Source organism: Lissotriton helveticus, chromosome 4_1 (genome assembly GCF_964261635.1).
Source record: "Lissotriton helveticus chromosome 4_1, aLisHel1.1, whole genome shotgun sequence".
Taxonomy (NCBI): Eukaryota; Metazoa; Chordata; class Amphibia; order Caudata; family Salamandridae; genus Lissotriton; species Lissotriton helveticus.
The window spans coordinates 1621233962-1621250832 of record NC_136063.1 but is presented as its reverse complement, the minus strand read 5'-3'; the positions used below and the strand labels follow the sequence as shown (position 1 = coordinate 1621250832).

The window sequence follows — 16871 nt, the reverse complement described above, 5'->3', positions numbered from 1 at the left end:
CCTTTCCTGCCCAGGAAGGGCCATCAGAATGCAGACGATTGCTCAAAGCCACCTAACTTTCCTATGTTTTCTGCTATCTAGAGGAAACGCACAAGGTGAAGCTGTCACCCACCCCAGACATTTATTGGAGACCGGCTGCAGGCACACAGAGCATTAAGAGCTGAGAAATGTCCACTTTCTAAGAGTGGCATTTCTAAACTAGAAAATGTCCAATCCAGCTTTACCAGTAAAGAGGATTTGTCATTATTATTCCAGCTGACTAGACTACGGGAACGCCCTCTACGTTGGTACCACAGCCAAACTACAGAAAAGACTCCAGCGCATACAGAACGCTTCTGCACGACTCATCCTGGACATCCCCCGTCACAGCCACATCTCTGCCCATCTGAGAGACCTGCACTGGCTCCCCGTCTGCAAGAGGATCACGTTCAGACTCCTCACCTACGCACACAAAGCTCTCCACGACATGGGCCCCAAATACATCAACAGCCGCCTCACGTTTTACGCACCCACCCGCCAGCTCCGATCCGCCAGCCTCGCCCCGTCCCACGCTTTCGCAGAGCCACCGCCGGAGGAAGATCCTTCTCCTACCTGGCGGCCAAGACATGGAACTCCCTCCCCACCCACCTACGGCTGACCCAGGACCACCTCTCCTTCAGGAAACAACTCAAGACCTGGCTGTTTCGAGCATTTCTTCACATTTGCAGATGGTACCTAGATCTTCGTCTATCAGTTCTTCACATCCTATCCTTGCATCTCTCAGTAGATGCAATGTATCTGTCTTAAACTAAATAACACAATGAATCAGGTGCTGATTTATGTTCAGAACCTGCCCAACACACTCAACTTTGGTAAGAAGCCTAAGTATTTTAGTTTACCTCAAACATAAGAGAATTTTATAAAGCCTGCTTTCCAACATTCTATCCTTATTTAGAGGACTGGATTTTCTGCCAGAACCGGAATGTAGTCTTTGGAAAGGATCATGGGGCCAGATGTATCAACATTGCATTTTGCGATTCTAAAATAGCTAATTTGGCAGATTCGCTATTTTGGAATCGTAAAATGCAATGTATGTAGGTTTCGCAAAAAAATAGCGATGCCCACATAATCCTTAATAGCGAATCGCAAATTGCAATTCGCTATTAGGGAATGCCCTCCCATTCATTACCAGGGGTCTTGAGGCCAATAGGAATGAATGGGAAGGCATTCACAATTTGCGATTACCAAATAGGTAATCGCAAATTGTAAATGCAATTGCAAGGGTGCCAGGGGGACATAAAGCCCCCCTGCTGCACCCCCAGAAAAAAGGTAAGTGTGGACATGTGGCACACACACATGCCCTGAGGGCATGTGTGTGCGCAACATGGCACTTAGAAAAATGCAATTTTGTGCATTTTTCTAAGGATGTGCAAATTACCACCAACTTGAAGTTGGTGGTAATTTGCGATTCCTTAATACAAAGTCGCATTCTGAGAATGCTTCTTGCATTGCATTTAGGGAATCGCAAATTGTGATTCCCTAACTGCATTGCCAAAATAGGTAATTCCAAAAATTGCGATTACCTATTTTGCGAATGCCCTTTGGGTTGATACATCCCAAAAGACTTTTTACCGTTCTGAGAATTGGCACGTTTTCCACCGGTAAAACCCTTGATACATGTGGCCAATGGTTCTTTGTAGGTTTGACTGTTGCTTTGGTTTGTACCTTAAAGCATACAAAAAGTAATGCAGGGAATGCTTGAATTAATCTTAGCCACTGTTAATAAAAGGCTGCATCCCAGTCCATCGTTATTGTACACCGTGCCACCTCAGTTTGGACCCAGCCTTATGGAAATTAGTCTTGACCATACTCCAGTGGGAACCTTCCAGCCCGAACTGCCAGGCCTGGTCCTTTCCAAACTGGAACACAAGCAACCCTAGGCTGGTTTTGCCCTAATCGGGGCTCTTCAGTCAGGTGTAGCTTGTGTCCAGTAGCAAAGTGTGCATGGGACCCACGTCTGCACATAACCCATCTTACTTAGAGAGGGAAGTTTGCCTGTTATTCGGGCAAATAGATCCAGAAATACATTTCCAGCTAACTAAGACTGGTAAGTGCTATTCATTGTTTCTCTCTCTAGAAAGCTTCTCATTTTATATACACCAGTATGTGCATTTGTACTGCACAAATAAATGAGGCTTTTTGAAATATGTCCTTTGTGTGAGATAATCTTATTGCTTGGGGTGATCCACTGTATCAGTAATTTAGAGTGTGAGAATACCACTATGTTTTTTTAAACCATTTAGTATGTAGGTCAAAGACATTTAGCTGTAGTAGTTCAGTGGACAAGGTGAATTATTAATCTAGTGTGTTCTATAATCTACCATGAACAATACAACTTGATGCATGGAAAATAGAGAAAAACAGAAGACAGTTATTAGCATAATGACCAAACCTAGCCCACCTCCATGCAAACCATACAACTAAGTATGTCCCACAGTTAAATCAATACAGTGGTACAGTACAACAGTACAAGAGCATCATTGGTAATGTCTGGGTTGCTGGATGTATATCTGAGAGGTCAATGGTTTGGGACATTAGGCCAAAGGTGAGTGTGTCCAACTAAAGGTGAGCTGCGGTGTTGCGTAAGTTACAACTTTGGCGTACCTCTACAATGTCTGCTTTCCCACCCACTGGTAACATAGGTGAACCCGGCTCAAATGCACCAGTGATGAATGTGAAAGACAGGTCATTGTAGCTCCGCAAGACACAATTCAATGTGTAATTGACACAGAAGTTTTGCTTTTGGGTTACTTACAATCCCATAAACATATTGGGCACCTTGGTAACAGTCACAAATCTTATTTCGTTATCACAGTATCAACAACACACACTGTACTAAGAAGAATGAACACTTTTATGTAAAAATAATTTATTACTTCAGAAATAATCTCTTTCTCAGTAATTCTAATACAACTCCACAGAATATTATGAAAAAAAGCAAGAAGGCATTTTATAAATAACGAAAATAAAATGAAACTTTTTTGAAAGTTTTAAAATGTCATCTAAAACGTAACACCGTAATGCCTATTTCTATGCACTATACCAAGAGAGCATGAAAAGCAGAGCCACTTGCAGTTAAGAGCTTTTTAGGGAGAAGAGTAGGCACTGCATTCTTGGTTGACAGCAAAGGCTATCTTTATCAGCATAGGTGTGAGGACCGTGTTCCCTGCGAAGGGAAAGCACCAGCTGCATTAGCAGTCATTCGGTCTTCCTACGGGACTCAGCTTTATAAGCTTCAGGCGAGATATGGCATCTGCAAAGTGTGGTGGTAGTAGTTGAGATCATCCGTGGCAGAATATCGTGTGATATTCTCGGTGAACGGCCTTTCCTGATAAGTGGTCAAGTGGTTGTAGTCTGTATGTACAAAATCTTAGCAGAAATTGGAATTTCTGTCATAAGTTTAGGAATATAGCAACACAAAAGGATGAACGGAATGCTGAACACTGTCAAACATTCACCCCCTGTCTGAATTAAGACTGATTTGCATATTGCTGGGTCCAAACTGGGTTGACATGGTGAGAAGAAAAACAATTTATTTAACCCAGATTTGTGACTGGGAGTGAATGTTTGACAATGTTCAGCATTCCTTCCATCATCTTTTTGTGTTGTTATAGTTGCCCTAAGTGAGATGGGTATGCCCAGACGTGGGCCCCGTGCTCACCGCACCACTGGATTCAAGCTGGCCTGGCTGATATGGGGTGATACCCCGAAACCGGTCCCAGGATGCTTGTTTCCTGTCTAGGGAAGACCTGGCTTGCCAGTTCGGGCTGGACTGTTCCCATGGGGAGTAGGGTCAAGACTGATTTGCATATGGCTGGGTCCAAACTGGGGTGGCATGGTGAGCAAAAACAATGGATTTAACCCAAATCTTTAATTGGGGGTGAATGTTTGATAGTGTTCAGCATTCCATCCATCATCTTTTTGTGTTGCAATAAGTTTAGGGATGTCTGACATAGATTATGTGCATCAAGGTGTGCATTCTGCCTTGATGCCCTCGGGCTAAGTCCGCGCATTATAAATAACCATTCATCTTCATCATCATTATCTATGTTCCCTTATGAACATATAAGGGAAAAGGACGTCAATTCAAACTACTTTATTTTGGTTACATGTCTGTATGTGTTCTTATTTATTCTTGACGTGTTGAAGAGTAGGCATTTGACCCAGACGAATGTTCCGTTAAGTATTGTATTTTAACGGTTGCTTTGCGCTGCCATGCATGGCTGCACGAAAGTCGTTTCACAGAAAAGTTTACGGATGCTCTTCGAGGTCTGCCATTCAATGGCGTGGACCTTTTTGACAGTCAAGCTGATTTGGCCGTCTCCCGCCTCATGTCTGGACTACCGTGACTCTTGCGACACGACTTTTTGCTTTATGTTTTCTTTTTCTTCTGCATTGGCGATGTTGCCTTGTTGGTTTGATTTTCAAAAAATATCCTCGGTTCTTTACATAGTGCCCGGATAGTGTATGCGGGTGTTTCCGCCATTCCCAGTATTTGTTCAGTACAGCCGGATGGCTGGTTCTGTCTTCCTTTCAGTCTTCTGAATGTGTGCTTTGCCCAAGAGGACTCCCCTTGCAGGGGTTGAGACTTACCCTATGTGGGGTATTTGCTGGCTATTGGTTAGCTGCCTTAGGCTTGGTACATTCCTATGGAGTCTTCCTCACAGATATCCTTCTGTAGATCAGGCTGTCCTCTTTTACTCATGTCCTGTGATCCAAACGTTAGCATCGCTCTATTGCACTTACAGTTGGCTCCAGTTGTCTGTAGTACTTCGCAGCAAAGCCTCCGTATGGGTTCCTTACCGTGCGGCCTGTGTCGGAGTGAAGTAAAAAATGTCACCCCGCAGAACTGTCAAGCCACCCGGAGGGAGGCAAATGTAGAAAGCCCAACCTGAAAAGGTCCTCGCAATATGGGCAGGATGGGCCGGTGTTAAGGAATCTGCAGCTAGACTGTGTCTCTACCAGATACATCCTTACCGATTGTAAGTGACTCATTCCGACTAACTACGAGAGCAGTAGGACGCACCACACAGGCCCAGGAACTAAAACCAGAATGAGACCCACCCTTACAAAGCATTCACACATGTTTAGTCAAACTATGAGCACCCGGACAAACAACAATAGCCTTGATGTAAATATGTCATAATGCCAATAACACTCACCGAATGTTATATGACTGTAATTGTAGTTTTAAAATGTATGTCCAATATGTACACGGGAAAACTAATAAAAAGGTTTAAAAAAATAAAATAAAATTTGACTGCAGAGCTCGGAGGAAGATAAAGGAGCCGTAGCCCAACAAGAGCCTGGGTGGCTGGTGTTAAATACATATTATGATTCAAAGGACCAGGCCCTCCTTGAGGCCGCCTTCTCTCTCAAAATCAAAAAAAAAGTTACTGTCCATGAGACTGGACGTGCTACCTAACCTCGACTCTTAACCCAAATGGCAAGATGATGGGCAGGGGGGGGGAGGAGGAGGGGGGGGGTATGATGTGCCATTTATGTCACCAGACAAAGGAAATGCTGCTGCACAATACTTGGCACCTATCCCTTCTTAGGTCTGCAGCAGAGGGCTCTACTGCATAATGAATTCAAGAGCCTAAGAATCAGGACCTGCAGATCACAACAATAGTCACTAAACCCAAGGAATATGATGCTCAATATTCGGCTGGTACAGTTTATGGATGTATTCAAGATTCTTGCAAAATCCAAGACAGACATTTGGGGTTCAAAGTGCCAATATAAGGTGATAGGGGTAGGCAAGAGTGAAAGGTTTCCTCTCCCGATTTCATTGGGACAAAGGTTGTGGAAACCGCAAGCTCTCCTGTGTAGACGTGTCATACGTCCTGGCCAGTGGCTAGTGGAATCTCAATTCCATATCCCGCCTTACCGAGGTTACATCTAAAAATAGGTGTCAAGAGTAAAAGTGTCTTAATTCCCTACCCTGCTTAGAAGAAGCTTTGGACACTTTAGGTCCAACATTACACCTTTTAGCGAAGCTGTGACACACACTTAGGCCATGGGGGGTTGCTAGGGACATGGCCTGAGTATTTTTTTTTCTTGAAATGCACGGTTGACTTTTATAACTGGATTATTTTTTAACTGGAAATGTAATGTTTTTATACCACTTTTTACATTTTGTAAATATGTTCGATGCATACTCTGTACATGTTTATGGTTTAAATAACTAATAAACTACGCCACATATTAGTATAATGTCAAGTAGAAGTCTCTGGATGATCCATTTTTCAATTGAATCTATTATTGGTCTAAAATATTTCATAGTTTGTCCAAAATATGTTTTCTTTAACTTAACCCAGAGCACAAGCCGGTTACCTGGCCCACTAGTTAATGTGATTGTCCTTTCGTTCATACACAGACTGTCACCTAAATGTGTCTACATTAGCAGCGTGGTAGGTCCTCATACTGTCACAGATCCCCAATGCCCATTTGGCTGCACCCTAAAGAAGAAAGTTACTTCCACCACACTCAAAAGGTTGCCCCCATTTTTAGGGCTCGCCCCTTTTCTATTTCGCAGAAAAAGAAAACAGGGGTGAGCCCTTATGTCGCTGATCTGCTTCTTTCCCTAAAGGCTCTATTCAGGCAGCTGATTGGCTCTCTTCAAGCCGGATTTTGGGAAGTGCACGAGCTTGCCTGAGCCTTCTGCCTATCAGCCTGCCAGTTCTCCTCCCCTAATTATTCACTTCACTTATTCACGGCCACAGGCCGTGACTCTGGCTCTTAAAAGGTTCTGCTCCCCGCCCCCCGCCTGCCTCTGTCACTTCATCTGCTTGCCTTCTGTCCCTTAATCTCCCCGTGACTCCCCCCTTACCTCTCCCACTCCACTGCTTCAGGCCCCCACCATTTGCTCAGGACATTGCTTGTTTCAAATGCTTCTGCATTAATCCTCGATCGCTGGCCTTGATGCGTAGTGAAAATGCTTTAAAAAAATTTTTTTTAAACAATTAGATTTGATTCCAGTGCTCCCGATGCAGCGTGCAAATACTGAACAATAAACTTCACCTCAGAAAAGCGGTTTGTAAATGCTATTGCGCTAACTCCCGATGCAGTCTTAAAATCCTTTGACACCCCAGCTGCTTTGCCACCCCCTCCCTTCCTGCTGGCATTCACCCTTCCCTTTTCGCCGCACAGTCCTTGTTTTAGTATTCCTTTGACCTCGCACCACGCTTACTCGGCCTGGCCCCATTGTGAACAGCATCACAGTTCCCTTACGTGTTTTCAATACACTTCGACCGCTGCGTTGACTTAAGCACATAATTCTGCAATTCTGACACAATTTGATCGGGTTCTCTGATGCGGTGTGCAAATACTGAACAATAAACTTCACGTCAGAAAAGCGGTTTGTAAATGCTATTGCGCTAACTCCCGATGCGGTCTTAAAATCCTTTGTTGCACTGCCTAACTATAGTAAACATTCTACTATTGGCATGGAGAAGGGCAAACTGAATAATGTCATGGTTAGAAACGCCCTATTAGTGTTTAATTTGTAAACAAATTAAGTGCGGCGAATCATATTATTTTGCAGTTTTAAGGTGCAATTTTATTTCCATCTTCTAACAAACAGCATGAAATCTGTGTAAACAAAAAGCGGGTGTGGTTTTGAAAAGAAAATACTAACATCCCATCTTGGAACCCACATTGCTGGGTCTTATTTTGCTTATATTTTCCCAACTACATTTGTACGTGCGCACAAAGCACACTTAATCACCAATTGCAGTTTTTAAACATTTTGGCACGTTTTTATTTTAAAATTACAAACGGACCCCAGCTCTCCCCTCCCCTCTCTCCCCTCCCCTCTTCCCTCTCTCCTTACTCTCCCCTCTCTCCTCACTATCCCCTCCCCCCTATCTTCACTCCCCCCTCTCCCCTCCTCTCTCCACTCCCTCTATCCTCACTCTCTCCTCGCTCTTCCCCTCTCTCCTCACTCCCCTCTCTCCTCACTCCCCTCTCTACCCTGCATCTCCCCTCTCCGCACTCTCCCCTCTCCGCACTCTCCCCTCTCCTCACTCAACCCTCTCCTCACTCAACACTCTCCTCACTCTCCCCTCTCCTCACTCTCCTCTCTCCCCTCTCTTATTCTCTCACCTCTCTTCTCCTACCTAATCTCTACCATCTTACCTCTCTCCTCTCGTCCCTCTCCACACTCCTCTCTCTCCTCACCCTCCCCTCTCACCACTCTTCCCTCTCACCACTATCCACTCTCACCACTCTCCTCCTCTCTCCCCTCTCTTCTCTCTCTCCCCCTCTCTCCCCTCTCACCACTCTCTTCTCTGTCCCCTTCCCCTCCCACCACTCTCCCCTCTCACCACTCTCCTCTCACCACTATCCTCTCTCCCCCCTTCTCTACCCTCTCTTCTCCTCTCTACCTCTCCCCTCTCCTCACCCTCCCCTCTCCTCACTCTCCCCTCTCCTCTCTCCTCACTATCCCCCTCTCCTCACTATCCTCACTCGCCCCACTCTCTCCTCTCTCTCCACTCTCTCCTCTCTCATCACTCCCCCTCTCACCACTCTCCCCTATCCTCACTCTCCCCTATCCTCACTCTCCCCTATCCTCACTCTCCCCTCTCCTCACTCTCCCCTCTCCTCTCCTCTCTCTCCTCACTCTCCCCACTCTCCCCTCTCCTCACTCTCCCCACTTTCCTCTCTCCAGTCTCCCCTCTCTTCGCCTCTCTCCTCTCTTCTCCTCTCTCCCCTCTTATCTCTCCCCTCTCCTCACTCTTCCCACTCTCCCCTCACACTACTCTCCCATCTCTCACCACTCTCCCCTCCCTCTCTCACCTCCCTCTCATCTCAATCTCCCCTCTCCTCACTATCCTCACTCTCCCCACTGTCTCCTCTCACACCACTCTCTCCTCTCTCACCACTCTCTCCTCTCTCACCCCTCTCTCCTCTCTCACCCCTCTCTCCTCTCTCACCCCTCTCACCACTCTCCCCTCTCACCACTCTCCCCTCTCACCACTCTCCCCTCTCACCACTCTCCCCTCTCACCACTCTCCCCTCTCACCACTCTCCCCTCTCACCACTCTCCCCTCCCTCCACTCTCCCCTCCCTCTCTCACCTCCCTCTCTCCCCTCTCCTCACTCTCCTCTACCCTCCCTTTCCCCTCTCTTCTTTTCTCCCCCTCTCCTCACTATCCCCACTCCCCCCACTCTCTCCTCTCTCAACACTCTATACTCTCATCACTCTCCCCCTCACCACTCTCCCCTCTTACCACTCTCCTCTCTCTCCTCACTCTTCTCCTCTCTACCTCCCCCCTCTCTCCTCACTCTCCTCTCACCTCTCTCCTCTCTCTCCTCTACCCTCCCTCTCTACCCTCCCCTCTCTCCCTGCCCCGCTCTCCCCTCCCCTCTTCCCTCTCTCCTTACTCTCCCCTCTCTCTGCCCTCCCCCTATCTCCTCACTCCCCCTCTCCCCACCCTCTCTCCACTCCCTATATCCTCACTCTTCCCTCTCTCCTCACTCTTCCCTCTCCCCTCTTTTCACTCTCCCCTCTCCTCACTCTCCCCTCTCCTCACTCTCCAAACCCTCTCTCCCCTCCCTCTCTTTCCCCTCTCTCCTCACTCCCCTCTCTCCTCACTCCCCTCTCTCCTCACTCCCCTCTCTCCCCTATCCCCACTCTATCTATCGCCCTCACTCTATCTATCTATCACCCTCACTCTATCTATCTATAGCCCTCACTCACTCTATCTATCTATCTATCTGCCTATCTATCATCCTCACTCTATCTATTGCCCTCACTCTAATCTATCGCCCTCACTCTATCTATCGCCCTCACTCTATCTATCTATCGCCCTCACTCTATCTATTGCCCTCACTCTATCTATCGCCCTCACTCTATCTATCGCCCTCACTCTATCTATCGCCCTCACTCTATCTATCGCCCTCACTCTATCTATCGCCCTCACTCTATCTATCGCCCTCACTCTATCTATCGCCCTCACTCTATCTATCGCACTCACTCTATCTATCGCACTCACTCTATCTATCGCACTCACTCTATCTATCGCACTCACTCTATCTATTGCACCACCACAGCATCACTGAACGCCACAGCATCACTCATCGCCACCACAACATCACTCAGCGCCACCACTGCATCAATCTGTGCAACCATTCAACAACAACTGGTTCAAATATGTTTTCTCAATGTTTCAAGCTTTATTACAAATGTCACAAAAAGATGTTAATATTTCACTTCTGTTCTTGGATTTTCGTCACAATAAAATACACTGAACATAATCTTCATAAGTTATTTACAAAAGTTTAAGCTATTGCCATTATAAATTACAATAACTTTTATTTAAGTATTAATTAATAAAAAAATAAAAGCCATTGTTATTTGTAATATCAATACATGTAAGTCACGTAAATACAACACATATTGCATTACAAATGCTATAGGTGTCACATTTGCAAAAATTATAACTATTGGCATAACACATATTGCATTACAAATGCTATAGGTGTCACATTTGCAAAAATTATAACTATTGGCATTGTAAATGACAAAGCTATTAATTTCGCTACTTTTAAAACCAACACATGAATAAAAAATGTGTAATTTTCAATACCAATAGCTCAAACTTTCCTAATGCGAGACCTATTGCATTGCAAATGCTTGATTTATATGTAAAAAAGTTTGGCAAATATTTTATCTATTGCTCCTCTAACAGATACTGACTTGCATAGTGTACAGTAAGGAATTGTGTACCTGAGAAATGCTTAATTAAGAAAAATTATTTTGCTGATACATTTAGTTTTTTGTTCTCTATTTGAAAAAAGCATGTCGACTAAGTGATTCATTTTAAATTTACAAAATATCTATATTTTAAAATCAGACAAACTAGTGTCTCATGATTATTTTCTTTATTTTCCAGCCATCCGTTCCAGGGACAATACAGTGTCTCAGATGTTAAACTTAGGCTGTCACAGTAAGTGTTAATTAGTTATTATGTTTAATAGGACATTGTTTCATGTTAATTAATTGATTGATATAGGTTGTCATGTAATTACAATGTAAGAAGGCTTTGAGGCATATTAAAGAGGCAGAGAGAAAAAGTACTCATCTTTAGAGTGACTTTACTTCCTTCTTACAGTACTTGCTTGCAGTCATGGTTGAACATTAAACACAAATTTGGTTTGTCTTTGCTTTGTTTATTCAAAAAAAAATTTTTAGTAGTTCAGTTGAATGATTTTAACTGAAGTCCGTTTTCTGTGTAATCTAATCTTCCTACTTCGTTTGTCAATTCCCCCTAACTCTCATGGATAAATACATATCTTGCCATCATTCCACTCTGGACCTGCATTGATAAATACCAAGTGGTCGAATTCTAATGGTATACACTCTTCAATGAGCAAGCACTGTACTGACTGACAGTATCATGGTAACCTTGTTCATGAAATCCCAAACTGCCAGTGTTCTGTTCTTCCTAAATTTCAGTTATCTGTGGGTAACTAGTAGTAGTTACAAAGCCAGCCTGCCCCACAGGAACTGTATTTTAAAATAAATCTTAAACACTTTTGTGTTGTTTGATGAAACCTGCATGAAACTTTCCTCGTCTTTGAATCAGTCACATTGACTCAATCCTCAAAAGTTTTATAATGATCTGGCAAGGTGAGCAAAGGGTACAGAGAGGGGGCTCTTAATGTGCGAAATACCATGTTAATTTCCAGAAGGAAAGAAGCTGTCGCACCTCTAGCTCAAGCCCCTTGATAGATTTTTCAGAAACTTGTGATATGGTGAAGCAGCATTTTCCAACTCACAATTGGTTTTTTTGGGGGTGTCATCAAAATCCATTCCCCATTTTTTGCAATAAAACAGCCCAAAAATAAAGTGTTAAATGAGGAAAGAAAATCGAGATATTTTGACAATTGGAATGACCATCTTGGAGTTGCTAAAATGTACTTTTTAAATTCGTAAAATACAGAATCTGCTGATCCAGAAAGGTCAACAAATCCTTGCAATCTTAAAGGCTGAACATTTTAGTAGCAGCCGGCTATGGTATTTTTTAAGTGACTAATTTTTATTTTTTTTTATTAACAGAATTTGTTTTTTTAACAGACAAAATTGGCATTGTAACCAATTTTAAGCATAACTTCACTTTAGCTATAGATTTTTGTGAGCTTCTGAGGTTTCGCCCATGCACATTGAGAGATAACCACATGGTCCTTGCGACAAAACCACGGGTGGCCAAGCATCGCTGTGCACAGGCTTGCCCATGTGAAGTGGGGGTTAGTCAAAGAGGCTGCTATTTGGCCTGGCCCTTTGGGCATCCCACCATATGTGTCTAACCCCTACTGTACATACCCTTTTGCCAGATTTTGTGCCCAACCTCCACTGGTGGCCAACCCACACTGCCTTTGGCCATGTGCCTCCAGGGGTGGCTGGAGGGTGTGGGTTTTGGCCATGCCATGTATTAAACCTACCACATGCAAGCATCTCCCGCTGCACATGGTATTTGGCCACCATGTGCCGCAAGAGTTGGTCACAGAGCCTAGCATTTGGCCAAGTCATGCTCCCAACCTTCCACAGGAGGACAACCTCCACAGTGCAAAACCTGTGGCTGAACGCAATGGAGGTTTGATAGCAGGGCGTGGCCTTCTGCCAATACTTGCACGCTTTCCCTGCTCCCATCCACCTTTACTATAGGGAGTTTGCCCTGAAATAAAAAAAACATTTGAAGGGTGGGGAGGGGGGGGGGGGGTTCACTCACCTTTATTTGGGTTCCCAAACAGTGTGGGACTCGGAGGCCGTAACAAAGACCCACAAGTTCTCCTTGAAGTTGTGACCCATCTTATGGGTCTGCAAACTCAGGAGGAGAATCAATAACGTTCCACAAGACCACTCCTGATTCTGCAGGCTCAAGATAGGGACTAGCGTGGCGGTCAGGGTACTAACTTGGGATCTGTGGGCCTGGAAGCCCATGGATCCCAAACCCTGCTCCAGGATCTCTAAACACAGCTTCCTGTAGTGTCAGCGGCAACAGATTTTTCTCTGTTGTGGTCAGCCAATCAGGGATCTCAGATGAGTGCACCCAAAATGGCAGAAAGTAGAAAAAGCTCCCTTGTCCAATCATATTATTTTATTTTTTGACATTTCGGCCATAAGCTGTCCTTGAACCCAAGTTTATTGAAGCCCACATTTATAAGGCTAATTTCTCAAAAAACGCAGAAGGTATTTATATTAAGCCAAGCAAAGTCACTTCCCTGAGTAAAGTTCCTGTTTCACAACACGTTTAGTGTAATTGTGTTTAGCCATTTATTTTCTGTAGTAGAGAGCAAAGATTCCTATCAGAGCTTAAATGGCAAATTGATTTGCATGAAACTTGCCAAGCTCAACCTGGACCAGATAATTTATTTTGTAGGTTTTGGGCGGATTTTCTGATATGATCCCTAGTCTTATGTTGCCTGACTCCTCTTTGTGTCTGTTTGGTGACTGTCTTTTCCAGCTAACCCCAAAGTGGTATCATTTGTCCTTCAACTACATGGATCCCACAAAGAAAGAGAAAAGAGTTTTGTAGTGTCTTTGCATACCAAATAATATTACTTACATTTTAAAAGAATGTAAAAGTAGTAACAAGATTCCTAATAATTTACCCTTAGATATAATTATTATCACCATATTGTTGTAAATGCTCCATAATCTTATGCTTCCCTGCTGATTTGACCATTTCTCGCAAACTTTGTTTTTCCTGCAGTTTCCATAACTATGTTGTAAATGGAGCATCACCCAAAGTAATCCTCCTTTAACAAAGTGTGTGTGTGTGTGTGTGTGTGTGTGTGTGTGTACACGTACGCGTGTGTATACGCGTGTGTATACGCGTGTGTGTACGCGTGTGTATACGCGTGTGTATACGCGCGTGTGTGTGTACGCGTGCACTTGGGTGTAGATGGTTCATTTTCTAGTGTTGCACTAATTTTCAGTGCCTGGTGATCCTGCCGCCATCTACCAGAAAGTAGTTGGCCATAAATGCCAGAAAAACTCTACCATTCTTGAATTCAGATAAGCCTAGTTAGTTAGCATAGAGGAAAGGATTTGACCATGGGCAGGATTTTGTATCTGATCTCATCGTGAGAACCAGACACTGGACTGAGGAAGAAAGGACTACTATTGCATAGAACAGAGAAAGAAGGGCATCATGTGTGGAAACATAATCTGCCACACTGCGAGACCACTAAGGGTACAATGTTTTGTTCCCTGCTCTGAAGAACTGCAGTTCATCTAAGGAGGCTGCCTGAAATCAGACAACCACTGCTGTGTTGAACCCAAACCAAGTAATATTGCCTTGATTGTGAAGCCATCACTGACTCTTTCTCCTTAAAGGGAACGGCCCAAGCGTTGCAACAACTGTGTCTTGATACACCTGCGGGTAGTATCACAGACATTAGCAGGTTGCCCAACACATTATTCCTTCTGTGGCCCATTCCCCTTTTTGTCTTCTCGGCAGCTGCACCTGCTGAACTTCCTTACTTTATTATTCTTCACCATTAATGACTGGTATATGGAAGAAGAGTCGGGTCTGGTGGGGTAAGATGTATTTATTCCAGTGGCACTGAATATATTAAGCAGCCAAAAGCAGCAATCAGCAACTGAAATCACTGGAACCCCCACATTCCACTCATTCAACTGCTCCTCCCTTTAAGCAACACCCACCACGTCCCGCCCCTTCACACTCCCCACAGAAAAGTACTAAATCCTGTAAAGAAATATCCGACAGAATACCACCAAAAACTATTTAAAAAAAATCCCACAAATATGACCTCCAACAAGAAGCCCAAACATGAAGCATACACCATTATCCACTGGCTCATTTAGCATTTTGTCACTCTCACTCTGCCGGTCAGCCACCTCTGCGAGTAGTGGTCCACACATGCACATTTTGAAAAATGTGGAGAGCTTTCAAACTTGATTCACGTTTACGCCTGCTTCAAGGATGCACACTTTTGTGGCACAGATCCCTCTCTACCAATAATAATAGACAGGTATTTGTGTCAAAATTCAATTGGTGATTCCATGGAAATGCCCATGGGCTGCCCCTTGACACAAAGTAGAGCATACTGCTACTTTGCATTACTTTTGCCAAGTTCCAACACAAATTTTGATATATATAAAAAAGTAAATATAACCAGAACACTTTACACCGGGTTTGTGTTACAAAAGTAACACAAAGTCTGTGCAAAGTGTTAGTAAATCTGGGCTTTATGTTTGGACGTAGCACAAAAATTTTTCAAAGAATATTACATTTGCCCTTTAAAATATTCTGACACAATTTAACATTAACACATGAAATTTACCAACCTAGACAATTAAATCTTAGTGCTCATAGAGAAAGTGACATAAAAAGGAGGTTCTATAAAACATAAATTCAGTAACTCAGGTTTTATTAACAAAAAAGATAAAAGACAATAGTAAAAAGTTGATTCTCAAATACAATTAATCAACTGTCATCAATAATAATCAAATAAGCATTACAAGATATCATAATCAAAATACAATTAAAAATCAGATTTAAAAAAGGGGGGGAAGGGGATAGAGTGGCATAAAGTATTTCTCAGAGAAATACTTTATGCCACTCTATCCCCCTCCCCCCTTATTTCTCTGAGAAATACTTTATGCCCCTCTATCCCCCTCCCCCCCTTTTTTAAATCTGATTTTTAATTGTATTTTGATTGATATCTTGTAATACTTATTTGATTATTATTGATGACAGTTGATTAATTATATTTGAGAATCAACATTTTACTATTGTCTTTTATCTTTTTTGTTAATAAAACCTGAGTTACTGAATTTATGTTTTATAGAACCTCCTTTTTATGTCACTTTCTCTATGAGCACTAAGAATTAATTGCCTAGGTTGGTAAATTTCATGTGTTGTTTTACCCCTGACCTAGGAATTGTTGTATCCATATTTTCAGGGGGTCCTTGATACTTATGAACAATTTAACATCAAGGGCCAGATGTAGGTAATTTTTATTTACCGACCTCTTAAATACCGAGTCATACCGGCTCGGTATTTAAGAGGTCGGAAAATAAAAATACCGAGATGTAGGTAATTGCAGATGTGCAATTACCGAATCGGAAACAGTCGGTAATTTCCGATGTGGTAAATACCGACCAGTCAATGCCCATGCATTCCTATGGGCTTTGAAGCCCATAGGATTGATTGGGCATATACCGGTCGGTATTTACCACATCGGAAAATACCGACTGTCACAAGGGTGCAGGGGGTGTCACTTTGACACCCTCTGGCACCCCCAAAAGAGGCTCGGGTGCCATGTGGCAGGCATACCTGCCCTAAGGGCAGGTCTGCCTGTCATATGGCATAGGTGTGCATGCACACATGTGCATGCACACCAGAAACGGTATTTTACCATCAAGTAGTATTTGATGGTAAAATACCGATGTTGTACTGCTTGTGGGGCTCAGAGTCCCACCTACATACCAATTGTCCGGAATCAGTAATGATACCGACTCGGTATTTTACATACTCGGTAAATTTACCTACCGGTAAATTTACCGAGTCTGTCAATTACAGGGACCTACATGTCAAATTGCTTTTACCGGGTGGTAACGGCCGAATTCGGCCGTTACCACCCGGTAAAAGCCTACCTACATCTGGCCCCAAGACACATAACCTGGTATAGGACATTTTCTTTTGTGATTCACATTAACCCCTTCCATGCTCATGACGAGCTCAGCTAGTCATGCAGTACACTGATCGTGTGCTCATGACGAGCTGAGCTCGTCATGAGAAATGGAGTAAATAAAAGTCAGCACAGAGGGGGAATTGCCTTAGCACTTGAAGGTGTTAA

The 16871-nt window shown here is 43.7% G+C and overlaps 1 protein-coding gene across 1 annotated transcript in view; it reads left to right on the top strand.

Annotated features, from left to right (window-relative positions):
• Window positions 1–16871, top strand: part of AVL9 (AVL9 cell migration associated) — a 397244-nt gene that overhangs the window by 360835 nt on the left and 19538 nt on the right. The window contains exon 14 of the mRNA XM_078688247.1: window positions 10937–10990. Coding sequence (XP_078544373.1) covers window positions 10937–10990 — 54 coding nt within the window. The remainder of the gene's footprint in view (window positions 1–10936; window positions 10991–16871) is intronic.